The sequence below is a fragment of the Protopterus annectens genome, chromosome 4.part0 (genome assembly GCF_019279795.1).
Source record: "Protopterus annectens isolate FY-2018-M chromosome 4.part0, PAN1.0, whole genome shotgun sequence".
NCBI classification, from domain to species: Eukaryota; Metazoa; Chordata; order Ceratodontiformes; family Protopteridae; genus Protopterus; species Protopterus annectens.
In genome coordinates this window covers 1,618,851,650-1,618,872,876 of record NC_056733.1, presented here as the reverse complement: position 1 = coordinate 1,618,872,876, position 21,227 = coordinate 1,618,851,650, and the positions used below count along the sequence as shown (strand labels likewise).

At 40.8% G+C, this 21,227-nt stretch overlaps 1 protein-coding gene across 2 annotated transcripts in view; it reads left to right on the top strand.

Moving 5' to 3' along the window:
• TNIP1 (TNFAIP3 interacting protein 1) overlaps nt 1-21,227 on the top strand; it is a 739,301-nt gene that overhangs the window by 647,145 nt on the left and 70,929 nt on the right. For both annotated transcript variants that reach the window (XM_044069404.1, XM_044069403.1), the window contains exon 15: nt 13,698-13,880. In XM_044069404.1, coding sequence (XP_043925339.1) covers nt 13,698-13,880 — 183 coding nt within the window. The remainder of the gene's footprint in view (nt 1-13,697; nt 13,881-21,227) is intronic.

Sequence of the window (21,227 nt, the reverse complement as noted above, 5' to 3'; positions counted from 1 at the left end):
TTTAAAAAAATAAAAGGCACGCCAAAAAAGCATTTTTCAAAATCTATTTTTTTGGCATCTCTTAAAAAGGCTTAAAAAACCTAAAACCCTACCTTAAAAAGGGTCACCCACCCAAATTATAATGTCCATTTCATTTTTCTGAAAATCAGTATAAAATTTTTATGATATTTAGGTTTAACCCTCTTTAAAAAAATTCTTTTCATTTTTTCTGGATTCAAAATTTGTTTATTGTTTTGTATTTTTTAAGGTTGTTTTAAAAGTTTGGAAATACGTAATTTTTTCGAATGGTTTGCATTTCAATTTTTCTTGATTTTTTGTTTCTTTGTTTGCATCTTAAAAATCAATTTTCTCGTAACTAGCTTTTTATTCTGGGCAAGAATTTTGGGAAGCTTGGGATTTTTCACAACAACTTTTGAAAATAAAAATTTTTAAAATGGTGCTTCATGTTCATCTTTTTAAAAAGAAAGGTTATATTGAAGAATAAAATGGCAAGTTAAACTTAGGGGTCTTCACACCCAACTGTCCCCTTTAAATACTGTTAAAAAAGGATTTTTTTATCTTTCTCCCCCGATTGTTTGGGGTTTTTTTAAAAATGGCAGTGTAAGGTTGAAAAAAGTTGGTGCCTTGGTTTTTAAATTTTTTTTAATGCGTATAACCTTTAACTGCCATAATTCCTGGGGTTTTTATGCAAATTGGGTTCTTGTTATTTAAGAATTTTGGTTTAATTTTAAAAAAATTTATAAGGAGAAAATTCCTTTTTGGGGGTAAAGTTTTCACAGTCCTTGACTAAAACATTGCAAGCCAAATTCCTTATTAGTTTTTGTTGTATTTTTTTGGTTGGGTTTTAAATTAGGGGTTGGGGTTACCAATTTATAAAAAACAATATCAAAAAACACAAACACTTTGCTATTGCCCTTGCTTAAACAACAAGCAACCCGAATTTAAATTTTATTTTTTGTTTTGGATCATACTTTGGGAGTATATGAATTTTTTAGTTTTTTAAACCTACAAAATTAAAAAAAAAAAATTGCAACCCAAACCCAAAACCCCCAAAAAACCAAAAAAAACCCCCCTTTGGGGATTTCTGGACCAACAACTGCCCGAATAATTTTTAACTTTATGTAGAGTCATTAATTGATGATACCTAAAAAATTTTATAAATTAAAATTTTAAAAAAAATACTAGCCATTTTCCCCTTTAGTTTATTTAACTTTTACTGTTTTTTTTTTTGTTTTTTAACCCGGTTTAAATGCAGCTACCAAAATGGTAACAGGAAGAAGAAGAGTTTTTTGAGTTTGGGGAAACCTTTAAATTTCTAAAATTTATAAAAAAAAAAATTGAGTGGATTTTTTTTTTCCCGTATTGGATTAATCACTTTTTTTTTGATTTTTGCTTAAATCTAAAATGTTTTCCCTTTTTTTTTTCTCCGATTATCAAGCTTTAAAAATTTACAAGGAAAAAAAGGGGAACTCAATGAGAAAAAAAAGCGGACGTTTTTTAGTGAGCTTCTTGACGGAATTTAGAACAGGGAACATTTTAGTCTTTGGAGTAAAAACCCTCAGAAAATATCTTTAAAACTAGAAATGGTTTATTGTCAACATCCCTTTCACGGATTAATCAAGGGCCCCTTTTCCCATGACAAGAACTTAATTTAATTTCAATCCCCCACTTTTTGGGGGGTTGGCCGATCCTTCCCATGCACTTCTAAACTAAGTATTTTCCACCGACACCCCAACCCAGATCAAGGCTAAGTACCCAATCTTTTGGGTAATTTTTTACCCCCCTTTGGGAAATGTTTTTTTAAAAAACCCCTTTAAAAAAAACCAATTTTTATTTTAATGTTTTTAAATTTTCTAAGAAAATTTCTTTCCCACTTTTTTGTAGACTTTTAAAACCCCCCCCCTTTTTTTGGGGGGGGGGTTTTTTTTAGAATTTTTAAAATTTAATTTTTTTGACGGTGGGGTTTTTTTTCCCTTTTAAAAAATCTAGGTTTAAAATGTCTCTCTTCAGAAAAGCCGAAAGGAATTTCCTGTTCGGGGGGGTTTTCCGAGGTTTTGTTTTTCATTCTTTACCAGAAGTCCCGCGGAAAGAAGAAAACTGTTTTGAGGGGCCCACTCCCCTAAATTACCAAGATTTAAGTTTCCAACCCCGGGTTCTTGCCAAGCCCCGGGCTATTAATCAATTCCCTAGCCGAGGTTCAAACCTTCCCCGGGGGTTCTCCGATTTGGTTAAAATTTTTGGCTATCTTCCCCCATTCTAGGACGGGTGGCCCTCCTCCCCCGTTCTTTGTTTATCCCCCTTAGCCCCTTTCCGTCGGCCCAAATTTTTTTCCCCCCAGGCAAAGGTTGTCCCTTTTAAAGAGGTCATTTTTTAAACCCCGGCCACCCCTTTCCCCCAACAGCCATCGGAGCCTCTTCGGCACCGGCTTTCCCATATTTTGGAGTAATTTTTCAAGGCCTGGAAATTTTGTGTTAAAGCGGTTTGGTCCCCAACCCCCTTACCTCCCTTCCCACCCCCGGGTTGGATTGGACTTTAAAGGTTCTGTACGGTGGGCAAAACCCCTTCTGTTTTCCCCGCCCACTCTTTTCCCTGGATTCCTTAGAGGGGTTCTCGGGCTTCCCCCCTCCATGATCTCGGGCCCTTTTAACCCCCCGGGGCCTCGGCCTTGGGACCGGGGAATCGCCCGGGCTTCCTTCTGGGGGGTTCCTATTTCGGGTTTTCCCTTTCCCGGGAGGGGGGTTCAGGGGATAAATTGGTGGCCCCTTTACCACTTGAGCTTAAGATTGACATGCATTTGTTTCTCACTATATTTTCCTAACTGACTGGAGAAATATTGTTCCCTACTTACTTGCTAGAGCAAGGCAAGATAAAATGGATGAGTGTCTTGTGTCAGTTCCAATAACAGAGTGTTTGAGTGCTTCTATCACATCTCTTGTATCTAAGTACAGTTTCAGTGCTGGCTACAGAATGACATCACATCTGGTCACCTGACTCTGTGGTTCCCACACTACCCCCTCACTAGATATTGAGCCAGGATTTGGCACAGATGTGTCACAATACATGCATATAACTTTAGCTAAAGGCTTAATAGCATCTGGAAGCTATAAAACAATTCCAACACTTCTACCCTTCATGCAGAAAGGCTTTTCATAGACATTTTGTCTCTGGCTGCATTCAGACCTGTGAGATTAAATTTTTATGGCCTAAACCAAGTCATTTATTTCAGGCTATTTTTCTTAAGGTTAGCTGGGTTGAACTTTACCCCTTCCCTTCCAGTATTCTCTGTTAAAATATATACATTTCAGCAGTTCAATCACACGATCTGACATGCATGTATATTTCTTTTCTGTCCAGCAGGACCCACTGTTGATACATTTTAACACAAGCAGCTTTACAAATAATTTTTTAATACAAGCATCTGTACAAACCAGTTTGATATTTAAGTGACATATAATTCTTTACAAAACTCCAGCTAGCTATGCTGGCATACTGCCCTACTCTCTCTGGCACAGCTGGCGCTATCTCACGTCATCACTTCTCTCCCCCCTTTGAAGACTCAAGCTAGTTTCTCAAATGACCCTGGAGAAACTTTGCGTGAGAGAAATTAGCCTGTCCTGGAATACATTAACCCATACCCTGTCTTGCCAGCCCATCTGCATTGGCATTGCTGACCCATCTATGGTGCTGTACCAGGTGGTGCATCCAGTTTTCCTAGTTAACATGTCCCCAACTCCAGTAACACTGCTTGGATTTTTTGAACCTGGTAGAGGATAGCCTCTGGGACATTGCAACCCCTTCCACTGAAGTATCTGTCCGAGCCTCACTGAGGAGATCAGTCACCAGATCCCTCTCAGACTCCTGCCACCCACTGCAAGAACTCAGCACAAAGGGCTCCCTATCATTGTAAGGCTTCATCATGTTAACATGGTACAGTTTGTGTTCTTGCCTCCTGCCTAGCAGTTTTACCATGTAGTTAACATCAGTGACATTCCTTACCACTTTGAAAGCTCTTGCCAAGCTTTCTGCAGCTTATTGGGTCTGACAGGAATGAGCACCATAAGTTGTTGTCCCACAGCATACTCTTTGTCTCAAGCATTCCTGTCGTACCAGACCTTTTTCTGCTGCTGGGCTCCTGCCAGGTCCTCCTGGGCCAAGCCCATGATCTCCGTAAACCTTGTCCTGAGGTGTAGGACATTTACCACAACAGACTCCTTGTAGGATTCACACACACCCTCCCACTCATCATGAATCAAATCCAAGGGCCCCCACACCCTATACCCATACAGCAACTCAAAGGGAGAAAAACCTGTGGATTCCTGGAGTACTTCTCTATATGCAAACAGCAGATGGAGCAAATATTTGTTCCACTCTCTCTCTTAAAGTGGTCCGCAAATGTAGAGTTTAAAGTCTCCACAAGACCATTAGTCTAGAGGTGGTAGGGGTGGTATTTAGGTGCTTCACCCTCTGAAATGGCTCCTCAATCACAGCCAAAGGCATCAAAGGAGCTTTGACCTTGTCTCCTGCCTTGTCTGGCACTGCTCATAGATCCTGCAGTACCCTGTTAAATCCCATGCTATCCCAGACCAATAAAAGTTCTGCATAATACGTCTCTTAGTACACTTTATGCCCATATGACTTACAAAAGGAGTGCCATGGGCTATGGCTAGCAGTACCAGATGGTAGGCTTTAGGCACTACCAACTGCTGTATTACCTCACCCTGTAGCCATCCCTCAGGGGTCCACTCTCTATACAGTAAACCTTTGTTACAGCATACAGACTTTCCTTTTCCTTGAGAGTCCGGTACCTCTTTAGCTACCTCCCTCAAGCCTTGTAATGTAGGGTCCAAGAGCTGAGCCTGTCTCAACTCTACCTTTGTGATCCTTCCCAGCTCCCCTTCCACAGGAAGTCTGGTATCTTCTGACAGCGGTGTCTCACTGTCAGCCTGGGTATTACTGTTCACCTCTGCCATTGCAGTCACCCCCTGTCCAAGGGAACATCAGTACCTATCAACAGCTGTGGCTAACCTTCAGGCTCACTGCTACAGGGTAGCTTCCTCCTTGAAATAGCCACATCACCAGCCCCGGCATCAGGTGTGGGGTCTGTTTGGGTCTCCCCCTGGCTACCAGACCCATATGCCTGTCTCCAAGCCTGACTCTGTGTAACTGCATGGACACAAGGTACTGCATTATCAAAATCATTCCCTTTCAAGACATCTGCAGGGATATCCTCAAACACACCTACTTGCTTGCTTCCTTTTCCACCTTCCCAGTCAAGGTGAACCCTGGCCAAAGTTATTTGGAATGAGGTCCCTCCTAAAGCTCTGACTGGAGTGGACTGCTCAAGCAAGTACTGCTCCTTTTTAACCACTGCAGGCTTCACAGTGGTTATGTCAGAGGCAGTGTCTGGCTTAGCAGTGGCCCGTTTTCCATAGGATACAAGCTCTAGTGACAGTTTGGTACCCCTGTTGTCTCAAGCCACTTCCCACTGGCATATTGTTATTAGCAGTTGCTGGCTCCCTCACCATTTGTTTTCCACCTTGCTTTAGTGGACATTTCTATGCAACATGGCCCTTCTGGTTGCATTTAAAACATCTAAACCTTGATCCTGGCCATGTACCTGAACTATTGGCTTCCCCTGTTACTGATGAACTCTGCTGGGGTAGTTTAGGCTACCCACCATGGGTTCCTTTATATCCGTGTGCATCACTGGGTATCCCCTTCTTGTGCAGTGGTGCCCTGCCTGCTAAGTAGAGATCCCCTTTTCTACACAGCTCATCTGCAGAGTTACACTTGCCAACCAGATTTGCATGCCCTCAGGCAAAGTGCTAAGGGCTTGTTCCCTCACCAAAAGGTCTGCCAGCCTTTCAAAAGTGGTGACCTGACACCCACTCACCCAGCTATGAAAATAAGGGCTTAACTCAGCAATGTAATCACATACACTTTCATCTGCCTTACGTCTATACTCTCAAAACTTTTTTTTCAGTAAGCTTCAGATGTTAACTTAAAACATTCCAATAAACATTGTTTAACCTTATCATAATTTAAACAGTCAGTATCAGACAATTTAGAAACATAAATTACAGCTTTACCATGGAGTAAGAGGGTCAAAACCATACACAAACTCCTTGGTCTACATCATATTGTCTACATACTCTTTCACATATAAGAATAAAACTGTCAAAATTATCACATTCTCTGTACTTGCTTCCTTTTCCACCTTCCCAGTCAAGGTGAACCTTGGCCAAAGTTATTTGGAATGAGGACCCTCCTAAAGCTCTGACTGGAGTGGACTGCTCAAGCAAGTATTGCTTCTGGGATTCAGTTATTGCTTTCCTCATTACTTCCATGTTCCTATCGAAGAGTCAGCATGTCCCCTCTCATGTTGTTGCTGTTTCTCATTTTCTTCAGCATCCAAATGCTGTAGTCTGTTATTTTCTTTGGCCTCCAAATGCAGCAGTCTCTCATTTTGTTCAGCCTCCAAATGCTGCAGTCTCTCTGCCGAATCTAATTCTATACACTTTGCCTCTAGTTCATGTCTCTTTAATTCCAGATGGATTTTTAAGTTCTCTGAGGTAAAGGCGAACTGCCCTGTTTCCGAGGGATGTACAGCCCTCAGAAGTAGGACAGTTCACCTTTTCCTCAGATTGGTTGTCTCTCTGGTTGCCAGTCTGTGCTGCAGCTGTGATTAAAGCTGAAATCATTTATTCTTTATTCAGTTTGGCATGCACCAGTCCTTCAGATTTGCACACCTTAGCCAACTGGTTCTCTGTCAGCTTGCCTTAATCCTGTGCTGACATCTTTACCTGCTTTCCGTAACTAAACTAAACTAAAACAATATATAAAATTGTGAAAAATGAAACTCTGTATGTTTACCTTCTGGCTGCTGAGTACACACACCTTTAGTGACAACTCCTTACGGGCTACAGAAGTTCAATTAATAGCCCACTATTGCTCACCAATGTTTGACATCCCTCCTCTGGGTCAGTATCAAGGAGCCTCAATCCCACGACTGACACCAGTGGGGAACGTTCACTTTGAGAGAAAAATAGACATACATATTATTTTCAGATGCAGCCCTCTGCACCGAGCACAATTTCCTGTAAGAGCACACAAGGAATGCACACTCCAGTCCTGCAGCTGGACTTCCTCTCCAGGCCCCAGATAAGATTCCACACTGACAACCACAGAGTTGAGTCTTCAGCCAGGTGTTCCAAGCCAAGTCCTGCACCACCGTCTGTGTGAAATCAGTGCTGTGTATCCCTGTTCCAAGTAGCTGACATACACAATCTTTGACATTTGATTTTCACACACACATGCACACACATGGGAAAGGTTGGAACAGATTTACCCGCCATGCTACCTGTACCCAGACTATAAGGTAGACACTGCCACCAGAGCACCCCAAAGCCAGCTACTCTTAGGCTCTTACCAGAGTACCAATCATACTTAGTAAAATGAAAAATTATACAAATGGTAGTGAATCCACAGTGCCACTAAATAAATGCAAGTGCCCTCAAAGGTTAAAATATTTTCTAAAAGGCCAGCCACAATGAAAGGTTTACATATATTTAATACAAAAATAAATATGACAATACTGAATATCTATTCACAGTAAACACCAGAGTTTCAGTTCACAAGAAATGTAAAAACACCACAGATGGAAAGATTCATACAGATACTGAAAAACAATATTTAACTAATCTCACTATATTTTCCTAATTGAAGAATTACTGTTCCCTAATGTCTTGCTAAAGCAAGGCAAGGTGAAATGGATGAATGTCTTGTGTCAGTTCCAATAACAGAGTGCTGAGCACTTCTGTCACATCTCTGACTATTATCTGAATGCAATTTCAGTGCTAGTTACAGGATGACATCACATCTGGTCACCTGACTCTGTGGTTCCCACACTACCCCCTCACTAGATACTGAGCCATGATTTGGCACACTTGTGTCACAATATACACACAGAACTTTAGCTAAAGGCTTAATGCAACATCTGGCAGCTATAAAACAATTCAACATTTCTACCCTTCTCGCACAAAGATTTTCATAGGCATTGTATCTCTGGCTGTATTCAAACCTGTGAGACAAAATCTTTATGGCCTAAACCAAGACATTTAATATCAGGCTATTTTTCTTAAGGTTAGCTGGGCTGAGCTTAACCCCTTCCCTTCCAGTATCCTCTATTAAAATATATACATTTCAGCAGTTACAACCATACAGTCTGAAATACACGTATATTTCTTCTCTGTCCAGCAAGACCCGTTGTTGATTCATTTTTAACAGAAGCAGCTTTACAAATACAATTTTAACATGAGCATCTGTACAAATCAGTTTGATATTCAAATGACATATAATTCTTTACAAAACTCCAGCTAGCTACACTGGCATATGTAACACATGCACTGTCCTACTCCCTCTGACACAGCTGGCACTGTCTCACATCATCACATAGCACAGTACATTGTTACAGACTGATTACTTTTGACTGGAGTGGTGTGCATACCTGCATACATTTTCATGTGAAGCAAGACTCTTTATAAGCATATGACTTGCATGATTTATGAAACTTTTTGTAAAGTGAAGAAACAAAGCAGGAAGGTCGTGTGTGTGGGTGATGAGAGTAGGTATGCTAGTTTTATGGTAAAAAATTATGAAAAGGTACTGAAGAGCTGACAGGTACTTTTATTTGATCAGGATGGGAATGAGTAAGCTAAAATCTACTTATTATACATTATCTGCAGTTAAAGTGAATTATTTCTGTACAGTAGACTCCCTCTTTGTCTGATCTCACTGTGACCGGACCTTAGGCTGGATAAACAAATGGCTGGTTAAACAGAAAAAAGCATACAAAATAGAATTTATAGGTTATAAATCAGCTAGAACAACATGATTTGTGTTAGTATGTATTTTTCTGATGAATATTTTGTGAAATCACTCCCCTTCAACTATTTAAATTTATTGGCCATCCTACTGTATTCCATAGTACCAGAATACAAAAGTGACCACCCCCCTTTCAATCTATCTTGCTGTTTTAAAAATAGTGACTCTCCACTAAAACTTAACTTTTTAGACAGGTAAAACTTAAGTTACCTACTTTCACATCTAATTCCTCTAACTGCACACTGCAGTGTTTAGAATAAACCATTTTTTTCGTCTTACCTTTAAGCATCTATTGCAAGACCAACAGTTATTGGAGATCCTACATTCTGCCTCTCAGTAGTCATCTTGAGATAAGTGTTTCTGTTTTCTCCTGGTGAGAGAAGGAGTACAGTTACGTTATTTCCAGGAGATTGCTGATCACCAGAAAGCTTAATAACTGTTTTATAGGCAACAGCTTGGAATCTGTGCTTATATTCTGATCCTGGTGAGAGTAGGAGCAGAGTGCATTGATTCCTGACTCTTTTTGGTTGGAGTCCCTGTGATTATCACTTGCTCTAAAACCTGATGGAAAGCACTAGGAAACCTTAAACTGATACAGGCATTCAACTCTCCTTGTTAATAAGGAGAAATTAATCGTAGGCACTAAACAGCCTATAATTGCAAAGTACCTTGCAAAGGTAAGGGGGGAAAAAAGCACCTAACCAGGTATATCCAAGGGTCAGCTTCTGGTGATTTCTCCTGTCCACCTGGTGAATCAGGGCATACTGGGGCAATGCAGCAATTGCCTCATGTACACAGACAACCCTCTCCTCCTACCAGCCAACACTACAACTTACAAGAGATGCACTTACATAGCCAAACTGGAAGCAAAGCTCTCTCCAGCCAAGATTGTGCTAGACAATCAAGAGGAGAAGGTTAACACCTGCACTACACCTCAAGCAACACATAGCCCTTCAAAGCCCTCACCACCAACACCCACACATAGCAACAGTAAACCCACATATGCGGAGGCTCTTAACATTAACCTGCCCAAGCAAAAAGGACCTTTGAAGCTGAAAAGCAAACAAACACCAATCACAACCAGAGTATCACATAGCTCACAACACCAGTGTGCCACCCAACAACAACCTCTAAGGCAAGACAACATACCCAACACTGTAGTCATAGGTGACTCTATAGTCAGGCACACTGATGTCCCCACTCACCAGGCTGAACAAGGAGAAAATTACAGTCAGCTGCCTGTCGAGTGCCAGGATCCACCACATAACGCATGCATTCAAGTCACTCCACAACAAGTACAAATACGACTCTGTCATTGTCCATGTTGGAGTGAATGACTTGAAACGTACCTCCCTGAACTACATGGAAAGAGACATGGAAGAGCTCTCGGATCATGTGACCCAGGCAGGAATGACACTAGTCCTGAGTAGCATCCTGCCTTTGCCCAGAATTATACCACAGTATAAGGACAAAATGATTGACTTCAACAATTGGCTAAGCTTCTGGTGTAATTCAAAGGGGATCCAGTATATGTCTGCCTGGGACAACTTGATCGACAAACCACAATGCTTTGCCAGAGATGCTCTGCACCTGTTGCCCCTGGGATTCAGGTTACTGGCTAAGGCTCTTCCCACCCCTATAGTGTCTTTTTTAGGCAAGGCTCAAAGGACAAAACCACCACCGTAACAGGTACAATTATATCAAATCTGAAGGTAATGCTACACAATGCTAGAAGTCTAAACCTCAAAATGCACTCTCTCGAGGCACTCCTAAAAATGTAGAACATTGATATCTGTGCAGTAACTGAGACCTGGTTCAAGGCTTGAGAGAGCACCCCTGCAATACCAGGCTACAAATCTTACCACACTTTTCGGCCACCAAACCAGGACCAAAACACTAAAGGTGGAGGAGTGTCCATATTCACCAAGGATATTCACACCTCCAGGCTAGTTGCCCAACACAATGCATCCGAAATTCACCAGGTGCAACTAACACTTGGTAAGACTGCAATCCAAATTGTAGTTTGCTACAGATCCCCCACCATGCCCCAAAATTTTCACTACACCTTTCTAAACATACTGGAAAATATTAAGATGCAATCAAATATCCTAATACTGGGTGATTTCAACTACCCTGCCATTAACTGGGAAAACTACTCATGTACCAACACCTTTGCCCAATGGTTCTTGGAATTCATAAATTCCAATACCCTGGATCATCTAATCCACAGTCCCACCAAGGGCTCCAATATACTGGACCTGGACATTACCAACATGGGAAATCGATGCTCTACACCAGTGTTCACCCCATCGTTGGTTAAGTCTGACCATAAGCTAATCACCTTTGACATCCACATCCCACTCCCACCCCCAGTAAGGAAACATCTGTAAAAAAAATTCTCCAAGGCCAACTTCATGCTACTTACATCAGAAGTGACAAACTTCATGATACCCATGCAGACGGGAACTGAAAGTTCAACTGCAGAATCCTACACTAAAGCACTGTACGAGCACATCCACTCATGCATGAATTGTGCCATCATAAATAGATCCAAGACACTCTCCTACAAAAAAGGAAGCCAATCTGGTAGTCCCCTGTCATAAACAAACTATACAACAGAAGGAAGAAACTGTTGCAGAAAAGAATTAAATCCTAGGATGCAAAATACTCCCTTTCCAGCCTCAGTAAGAAGCTGATATCCCTCATAAAATCCTCCAAAGCTAGTTATGAAAATAAAATTGCCAAAAATTCCAAAGACAACCACAAGGCATTCTTTAGCTACGTCAAGAATCTAAATGACAATGCTCAGATCTGTTCTGAGCTACAACAGAATGGCATTAAATATACTGATCCCATGGACATTGCCAATATCTTGGCAGATTGATTCCGCGCCAACCTCAACCCCCTCTCACCCCCTAAAGGGCCCATCTCCATACTGAAGATTGCCAAATTCCGGTAATCACAGACACACAGGTAAAAAAACGCACTGTCCAAAACTAAGAATACAGCATCCATGGGACCAGACGGCATCCCGGGCTGTGTACTATATGAACTACAAAATGAACTGGCACCTCACCTAAGTGTCATGTTTAATCATAGCCTCACCTCAGGCTTCATGCCTACTGAGTGGCGCACAGCTACAGTTATCCCACTCTATAAGGGGGGATCCAACTTGGATTTTGGGAACTACCATCCTATCTGTCTGATGAGCCTGATCTGCAAGGCCATGGAACGTATTATCATGGAGCTTATAAACAAAGACATTGGCAACCTTCAAACACTGGACCCCACCCAGTTTGGGTTCGTGAAGGGCCAATCGTGTCTCCTGAACCTGATTGACTTGCTTGAATCACTCTCCAGAGCCGTGGACAAGGGTAAGGCGGTCCACACAGCCTATCTGGACCTCAACAAGGCCTTCGACACCATCCCTTACTCTGGAATCATAGATAAACTTACTAAGCTGGGCATAAATCCCTCCGTCACTTGATGGGTTGCCAACTGGCTTACTGACAGAACCCACACTGTAAAAGTAGCAGACTCCAAATCCGGCTCCAGACAAGTGTCAAGTGGAGTACCTCAGGGTTCAGTCCTGGGACCGCTCTTGTTTGGTATCTACTTCTCTAAAGTACAGGCCAACACTAAGGGACTCTAGCTAACAAAGTTCACAGATGACTGCAAACTGGGAGCTGTTATTGAATCCCCAAATTATGTGGATATTCTACAAAAGGGCCATACAGAAACAGATGCTTGGTGCCAGAGCCATGGGCTCAAGCTCAATGCCAAGAAGTGTGTAATTATCCCCTTTGGAAAAAAAAAACATGTACCCATGAATTACCACATAGGTGGCAGTACACTAAACACTGAAAGTGTGATAAGAGACTTAGGAACACAGGTGGACAGTGTTCTCACCTTTGATAACCACATCGCCACAACAGTCAGGAAATCTTTCTATGTGGCACACCTCATCACTAAAGGCTTTTCATCCAGAAAAAAGGAGGTCATTTTCCCACTGTACTCATCCCTCATTAGACCCATCATAGAGTACAATGCCCCATTTGGTATGTACCTCACAAGACATCTGCAAGAACTGGAAAGGCCACAGAAACACCTCACTAAAAGAATCACAGGCCTAAAGCAGATGCCCTCTGCTGACTGGCTAAAAAAACTCCAGCTATACTCTGTCGCATATCATCTACTCAAGAGGTGATCTCTGCTTAACATACAAGGCCATGTCACTCCCAGAGCTGTTGGACATGCTGCACCTAAAGAAATCCCAATCCATCAGAGCCACACACTCCAGGGACTTAAACCTTGTCATCACAATGAACAAAACATGCTGAAGGGATAGGTTCCTGACCCAGAGACTCCCCATACTCTGGGAATAGACTGCCCATACATGTCAAGCAGAGTGCCTCCTTGACCCTCTTCAAAAGGAACCTTGACGACTGGATGGGATACTGGAAATTTACCCCAGGGATCATGTCTGTCACCCTGCTAGATAGGGGTCCAGGGAAGTAGATATTCTGGGAAGAAATAGCCAGGGAATTGTTATGGCTAGGCTTGTACAGGTCCTAGGGCCAATAGCCTAGTACCAACCTGTGAACCTATAACCTGATGTCTGTCATCATTTAACCCAGAGGAGGCAGAAGTGTTGTTCTTCTGTGTTGTCTTTTTGCTAGGGCTAAAGCAGAAATATGATGGCCAGTTAAAGAGGAGGCCAGATAAGAGGGAGTCTACTGTATAAAATGTCTTTACATTGGTATTTTTTGTGAGGCATAAATTAACCTTTTACCTATTTGTTTATATTTGCTTAGGGTCCAGAAGAGAGAATGCCTATTGAACCACATCCAGGACCAGTTTGTCCACCATATCAACCACTTAGCCCACCAGTTCTTCTTCCTATGTACCATGGATATGAAGACTGGCCTGTACGGTATCCACCCAGTGCTATGCCAGACACTCGGGTCCAGAACAGGAATTTCATGAATTTGCCACCAGTGAGTGCTTTTCCAAACATGTTTTTTATTTCTAAGCAGCTGCCTCTATATGTAAGAATAACTTAAAAAAATTTTGCATCATGGTATAGGTGTTTAGAAGTCGTATACTGCTGTATTAGTGCATGCTGACTACCACCTTTCTAGAGATAAGTTTGTACCAGAGATGGCCACGGTCTGTACATGTCACCTCCACCTCCAACTAGCAGGGGTTGGGCTCATATTTATAAATTGCAACAGTGAATAGCCAGAATCCCACAGGAGATGCATTTCTGGCATCCACCTATGTGAGTGTGTTCTGAAGTATCAGCACCGCCCGTCTTTGGTGTAGAGGTTTGGAGCTTACTAACAGGTGGCTAGAAACCTATATGGAGGTATGTTGAGTCCATCAGTATGTGCTCAGTAGTAGCTTTCATGACCATGAATTTTTTTGCCAGGTTCAGCAGGAGTCGGTGCCTGAGGAGTGTCTACTGGGTCCTTCCTCAGCAACAGCAGCAGGTCTTATGGGATAGTACAGATTGGTCAAGAGAATGTGAACTGATGTCAAGGACAGGCTCTGCACAGATCTCCTCATCCCTCTCCTTACTTATTTATACATATTACCATGTGACAGTGCACTATTGTCAAACCTCCAGTGCTCACTCATCACTCACTTAACTCCACTTCTATCGAGCATGCTTGGGCTTGCTCATGCTTTAGCTGGAGTTAGGAGGATGGTCTATCTGACTTGTATTTTGGAGATATAAAAAAATAAATAATTCCCCCCATCCCAGTGACCTCTCCATTTGGGTGACACTGAGTCTGAAAAAATCCTCTTTGGGTTGGCCTATGATCCCCTTTGCCATCAGATATGCAATATTGTATGTCTAGGAAGAAGGAAGATTTGCCCATATATATAAATAAAACTGCCTCTTCTCCCAAGCAGGTGAATGCATGTATGACCTCTGTAGTTCAACACATTTCCCAAAGACTACAACACTGTATTACTCATTTCTAAGGTTTCAGAGAGTCCCTAGGCTGGGAAATAATGGGATTTTCTCCTAGTGTATTTTTTTCTGAGTTAACTGCTTGCAGCAACATTCTTAACCAGTAAAATCAAAATCTACTTCTATACCCACTTCTTTTCTAGAGATACGCTCAGGAGCAATGTTATCAAACAGCCCTTTTAATTTACTAGAATCTTATTGCTGATGTAGCTACCAGCAATGTTTTGAGGTACACAAGTAGTTTAGAAGACCCAGTTAAAATTGTAGTTCTCCAAAGTACTGTGAACAAAATTAATTGTACTTGCTGATGATATTAGTGGAATTTAGTATACACAGGGCATTAAGTGAACACTTGTTGAAATTACTAGTCACAAAGGAGCCATGGTTGCTAGAACCATAGGGCAAGGGGGGAGCCCCCCACAATTTGAACAGCTGCCCAATATGCCCAGAAACTACTGCCAGAATAGCAATTACTCTGAAATATTTGCATTGGCATTTCCGCAAGGTCAGGCAGCCAGTAAAAAGATGATTTAAGTTAGAAATTGCCTTTCCTGGCTGACCAAGCTCACGCTTACCGTGGAAAAACCTATGTGAGTGTTTCTGAGGCATATCAGTCAGCTTCTTTTGTCAAGAATTTTGGACAAAGCCAAAAATAACAGGGCAATGAAGACTCAAAACCTGGGACAATTTTTAAACATTATTTATAAATTTAAAAATTTAATAAAGCAGGTTTTGCATCAACATGAATTTTCTGATTAATAGGAGTAAGAAATTTAAATTTCTTGCATTAATGACTGTAATCCTCGGCGTACCTATGAACTTTTGCTTAAGAATTCTGGACAAAGACAAAAATGATGAGGGATTAAGGGCCATTTCAGGGACAGATTTTAGTTATTGCTCTTCTAGACTTAGAAAGGTGCTAGAATAACAGATTTTGCATTAGCAAGCATTTTCTGAAGGGTATGAAGTCTTATTATTTAGTGGACACAGTCCTCAGTGATTTGACAGAAAACCACAAGTTTTATGAACAGACCAAAATATGAGACAAAAATCTGGACATTTTGTAAAATTGTAAAGAAGTAAAAGATATGATCCTGGTGAGTTACCCGAAAATCAAACATTGTACATGGGACAGGACAAAAATATGAGGCAAAATCAAGAATGGTCTACAAAATTCTGGACAGTTTATTGATTTCTGTTTATCTGCCAAGTAAGTGGGTTGGTTTATTTACACTTTTCAACCACTACTCGAGATCAACACAGTAAAGATAACAGTATACACAAGTACAATAAGACATTGCATTATGTATATACATCATACATTTAAGAGGTATGTTTAAATTTCCGTAAGATGGTGCCTAGATCTGTGTGTTTTGTACCTTTCACCCACTACGTACCAAGATAGGCTTTCACTGTCCTAATAGCCTGTTTTAGGCAGAATTTGCCACAGAGGTATATTTTACTGGAGCTATATTGACTTCCAGTGTAGTAGTCATTGTTTTGTACTTAACTGTTCATTCATTCTCTTACATCCACTTAATGTTATTCAGGATCATTATGGCAGGTAGGCAGAAATAACCTGACAAGCTATGGGAGTAAGCCATAAAAACAGATTAGATTCATAGTTTTTTCCAAGGACAAGTCTTAATGACCATTCACATTTTGCCACCACCCTCTTTCAGGCAACACCTCCTTATTCCATGAGGGCCATACCAATAAAACCCAGAGTAAATTTGTGGATCCCCATCCAGTCGCTAGTTTATGTGTGAAGTAAGATTGTGAATAGCACTGCTTAACATGTAAGGGAAGTTTATTCCAACTGTTTGGAACGTGCTACATTTATAAGCATGCCTCTCTCCACTGTGCAGTATTTATCTGTTGGTGAAGATTTAGGTCCCTGGTTCTAGTATTGATGGAGATATTGGACTTGCAGAGAAACAGGAGGTCCAAGACAACTGGGTTTCTAATATTGCAGCAAGCAAGCAATATGGATATCCCCTCAAAAGTGTTTTAAGACACTGAATAAAGGGATAGAGCTTCTGGCAGATCTTCATAACTCAGTGATTTTTAGGCCTGTAATCTTTTTGGTTAGGAACCTTTAGGGTTTTACTACTTGTTTGATGTGATTAGTAAAATACCCACTAAAGGGTACATTGTACTCAATAGCTGATGTTCTTCGTGTTTCACTGTTGTAGTCATCACGTTTGGGTTATCCCTGCCAGGGTAGCCCTTGGCCAGCCCGAATACCAGAGACTTAGTATTTCTGCATTGGTTGCTGTTACTTGAGGATTGACGTCAGGTCGTCAGTAGTATAAAATAAGGCAGTCGATGCCATTACATGAGTTTTTCTTGCCCTAACCTGTCAGGAGCCCCAAAGTATGAGGCCACTTTCTGGTAGAAGAACCCCACCAGTGGAAAATAAATACCAATGTGTCCCTTGTAAAGAAAGGAGAACAGCAAGGAAGAATGGTAATAAAAGGAGAAAGAGAATAAAGGGGCATGGAAGGAGGGAAACCAGGACTGCAGCAGTGAATACACTCGAACATCTACGTTTATGGTATGTGTTCACAACTGTATTTTTTGGTCAATGTTGAGTATAAGGCAGTGATTGCCTCTTTAAACCATAAGGATATTCCTCTGGCAATTAAGTGCGCTAAATAAAAGGATTTCCTGACAATTGTTGTCTCTGGATGCTCAAAAAAGAGGGAATTATCAGCCCACATATCTAGATCCCTGGCAAAGTTTCGTTTTGTACTTGTGTGTTGGCTGTACAGTATGGTGGTGGGAGGGACTGTCTACCAAAAGTGATACTACACTTTTGAGGTCATTTTTAGTGCACCAAGGGTTTAACTGGGGAGAGTTCATTCAGAAGAGTTTGGGTGTCATACTGTGACTGAACCAAAATCTCCAGTTTGCTGCCATCTACAAACTTTGCTAGCCAGATATAATGGCTCTCCACTTGGAGAGCAGAGATGTAAATACCAAAAAGGAAATGTTCTATCCCTGAGCCCTGATTACTGGTCACATTCATATTACTGGTGAGGCTCCAGCATGGGGAATAGTATTGAAATCTTTCACCAGGTCCAGATATACAACATGCAGTACATGGCCACTATCTACAGCCTCTGTAAACCTTTTGTAAACATTTACCAGTTCAAACAGGCATGATCCTACCCTTCACAAAGCCAAACTTTTGGGGGTCAATTCAAACAAGAGTCTTGATATCACAGTTTAAGAGGTTAGTTGTAATGCACCCCATGGTTTTGCAGATGAGGCTTATAAGGGTGATAGGACTAAGGCCACTCTTATAGAGGTGCATCACCACTGCACTGTACCCTCATCAGGGACAAAGCTAGTAACATAACAAGTTCAGCAGCTTTTGAGGAATGGGCTTGCACAGGCATGTTTAACACTATTATGCAACTAGGTATATGGTTTGTAGCAATAAGTAAAGATGCAGTCAGAAGGATTGTTCTATACCAAATCTGATAAAACTAAGCATTGTGTGTTTTTTTTATCCAGCTGTTAGTGTTATAAAATGTTTTTTGGAGCATAACAAATCTTGTTGATAAGCTTTGTGATGTACTTAAGTAGGACAGTCCCTGGAAGTACTGAATATTTTGACTCTGGACTTTGGTGAAATTAAACCCTAGGAAAATGACTTCATGTTCCCCACTGTCCACTGCCCCCTGCCCCCCCTGCAATCCCTTATTGTTGAACTCTTCAGTGTTTTCCTGCATTGTTTCAATATATCCTAAATGGCTAAGATTACACCATAATCAATGAGGAAGAAATAATTAAATTAAGCCAGTGGTTTCAGCCCCACACCAAAGCCATTGGGTTCTAGATGCTCTGAGTTACATTAGACCTTTTTTTTCAAACCTTTTGAAGTAAAGAGGGCCTGGCAAACATTATGGCTAAAGAAATAAATATATTTTTGCTAATTGTTTTCTTACTGCATCATTTCAATACTCCCTGTAGCCAAGACTGCAGTGTAATAACTACTGAAGAAATAATAGAATTAAGCTGATAGTTTACAGGCTGCTTGAGCCTCAGAAGCCATGAGGTTCTAGATGATATGAGGTACATTTTAGAGCATTTTCCCCAGACTTTTGTTACAGTTATGGCCTCAACAAAAATCACAACTAGCTAAAGAAATCCAGTCTTATTTTTTTCTTTCATGGAAGAAATAAGTTGTGCCTAAGGCTTTATGATCAAAGTTGACAAAAACGTAATTCCCAGTCAACTGAGAAGATATATGCTTGTAAAGATACACGGATCCTATCTTAAAACTGTGTCAGTCTCCCTGTCAAAAGAAAAAAAGATTGCCACCTTTTGTGTATGGTTATTAGATTGGGATGAAAGTGAATGAATAAATGGCCAGTTGTAGAACATGTGGGTCCAGGTCTGAAGCCTTGGACAAGCCTCTATCAAACTCCACTTTTGCAACGTAAGTTGTGGACACTGCCAGGATCTAGATGATCTTTGATGCTTTTTGTCTTATCTTTCAAAGATAACTTGTAGTGTATAGTTTACTGTAATTAAGCTCTGAATTTGGGGAAAGGCTTGCTTGTTAAACACCATTCTGACATCAGAAAGGTGCTTAACAAGCTTTTATTAAGTACCTCTTACTACTGTTAAGTTGTAGTCCTACACTAAAGCATAAACTGCAGTGAGCAGTCACCACAAAAGAGCCATAGAATGCTGTTAAACACTTCATTTGGACTTTATCTGACTGAAGTGTTTAACAGTACAAATTAAGCTTTTAACAGCTTTACACAGCTCTTTTGTGGTGACCTCTGCTCTTAGTGCTCTATAGTGTGACTGTTCTGTGGTGGTTTCCCTCTGTGTGGCAGGGGTACTGCACTTTTCTCTTGAACTTTTGAATATGTGTCTCCTGGATCACATACCATGCAAATCCAACATTAGCTTCATTTGTAGATTTCTATGAAATTTCTGTGTAGTAATTCCAAATGTAACACATATTTACACTATATATCTCTTGTGTCACAGAAATGATTCTGCTAAGACAATGGACCGCTAAAGAACTGCCCTTTTAGATCACAAAGTGCCCCTTTTACCTTCCACCCCACCAGTCTTCAGCATCTTCCAGAACCCATGAAGGGAGCACAAGCTAGTCAGTTATATCCTGGTAATCACTTAGGGTTCAAAGAGAGACAAAATAATGTCTTAGTTTTAAATCCAAAAGCAAATAAATTTGTAAGCATTTATACAGTACTCTTCCAAAAAATAACAAAAAAGTGCAGGCATGTTTGAGAAAGGTGACACCCAACTAATGAAAGCAACTTTTCCATAATTTCTGTATAATCTTTTGCAAAATTTACTGTTACTATCTGAGCCTTGACTCAAGTGAGAATGAATAATTATCTATGATCCTGAAGAACACAACTTACATTAGTGAAAAGCAACTTACAGAAGCCCATTGTTCATTTTAATTAATTGCTTCAAAGAGCCTTATGGTTGTGAGTTTAACTTAATACAAATGAACCATTGGGAGAAACAGATAGTAAACAGTTATCATAATGCTTATAACTGCGTTTTAAACAATCGAGTTGAGAGCAGTAAAACCACAGTGGAATTTTAACTGCTGATATTTAGAAATGGCTATTAAAATTAAGTACTTCTCATGGTAATAAACAGAATATAATCTCTGCTGCTTAGAGTTGTCTAATGTTAAAAACTGTTCACAGTCACTGCTAAATTCATTGCTACAACTGCTGCAGGCCCGTTAGGTTGCAGTGATGCAAGCATGTATCTTAACGTCACATGTGGCATAGTCATCCAACTGAATCCTTGAGATCATGTGTAAAGAATGAATATTAAGTAGTAGAATAGACATACAGAAGCCCAAAGAGCAGGTCCAAAGTCCTACCCTTAGCTGAGACTGCCTCAGTTGCCATTGACTTACAGCAATCAAACTGTATTCTTGCATTGCTTTATTAATGCAGTGATGTTTGCTGTCATGTAAGACTTAAGATGAAATCTTCTAATACCTTGTATGCAACATTATTTTGGAATTATTAATGCAAACATGAATAAGCAGTATTTGACACTTGGAGGAATCAATGGGATGTAACTGCAGAAATGCTTGGAGGTATCACTAGGCTGTAACGAGTTAACTGGGTATGGCCACTGGACCCATGCGTCCCTTTCCAATGGTGACTTGGGACCACTGTCTGGATAGTATCACGTTAAGAGCAACACAGTAGGCAAGTCCTTCTTGTCCATTGGCTTCTTGCCAGCCTAAGGCATGCCATTTCTTTCTGGAGACCTTGTATATGATAATGTTTTCAGGATTATCTGTATGCAGTTGAGTGTTCACTATCTTGGACAATTGCACATT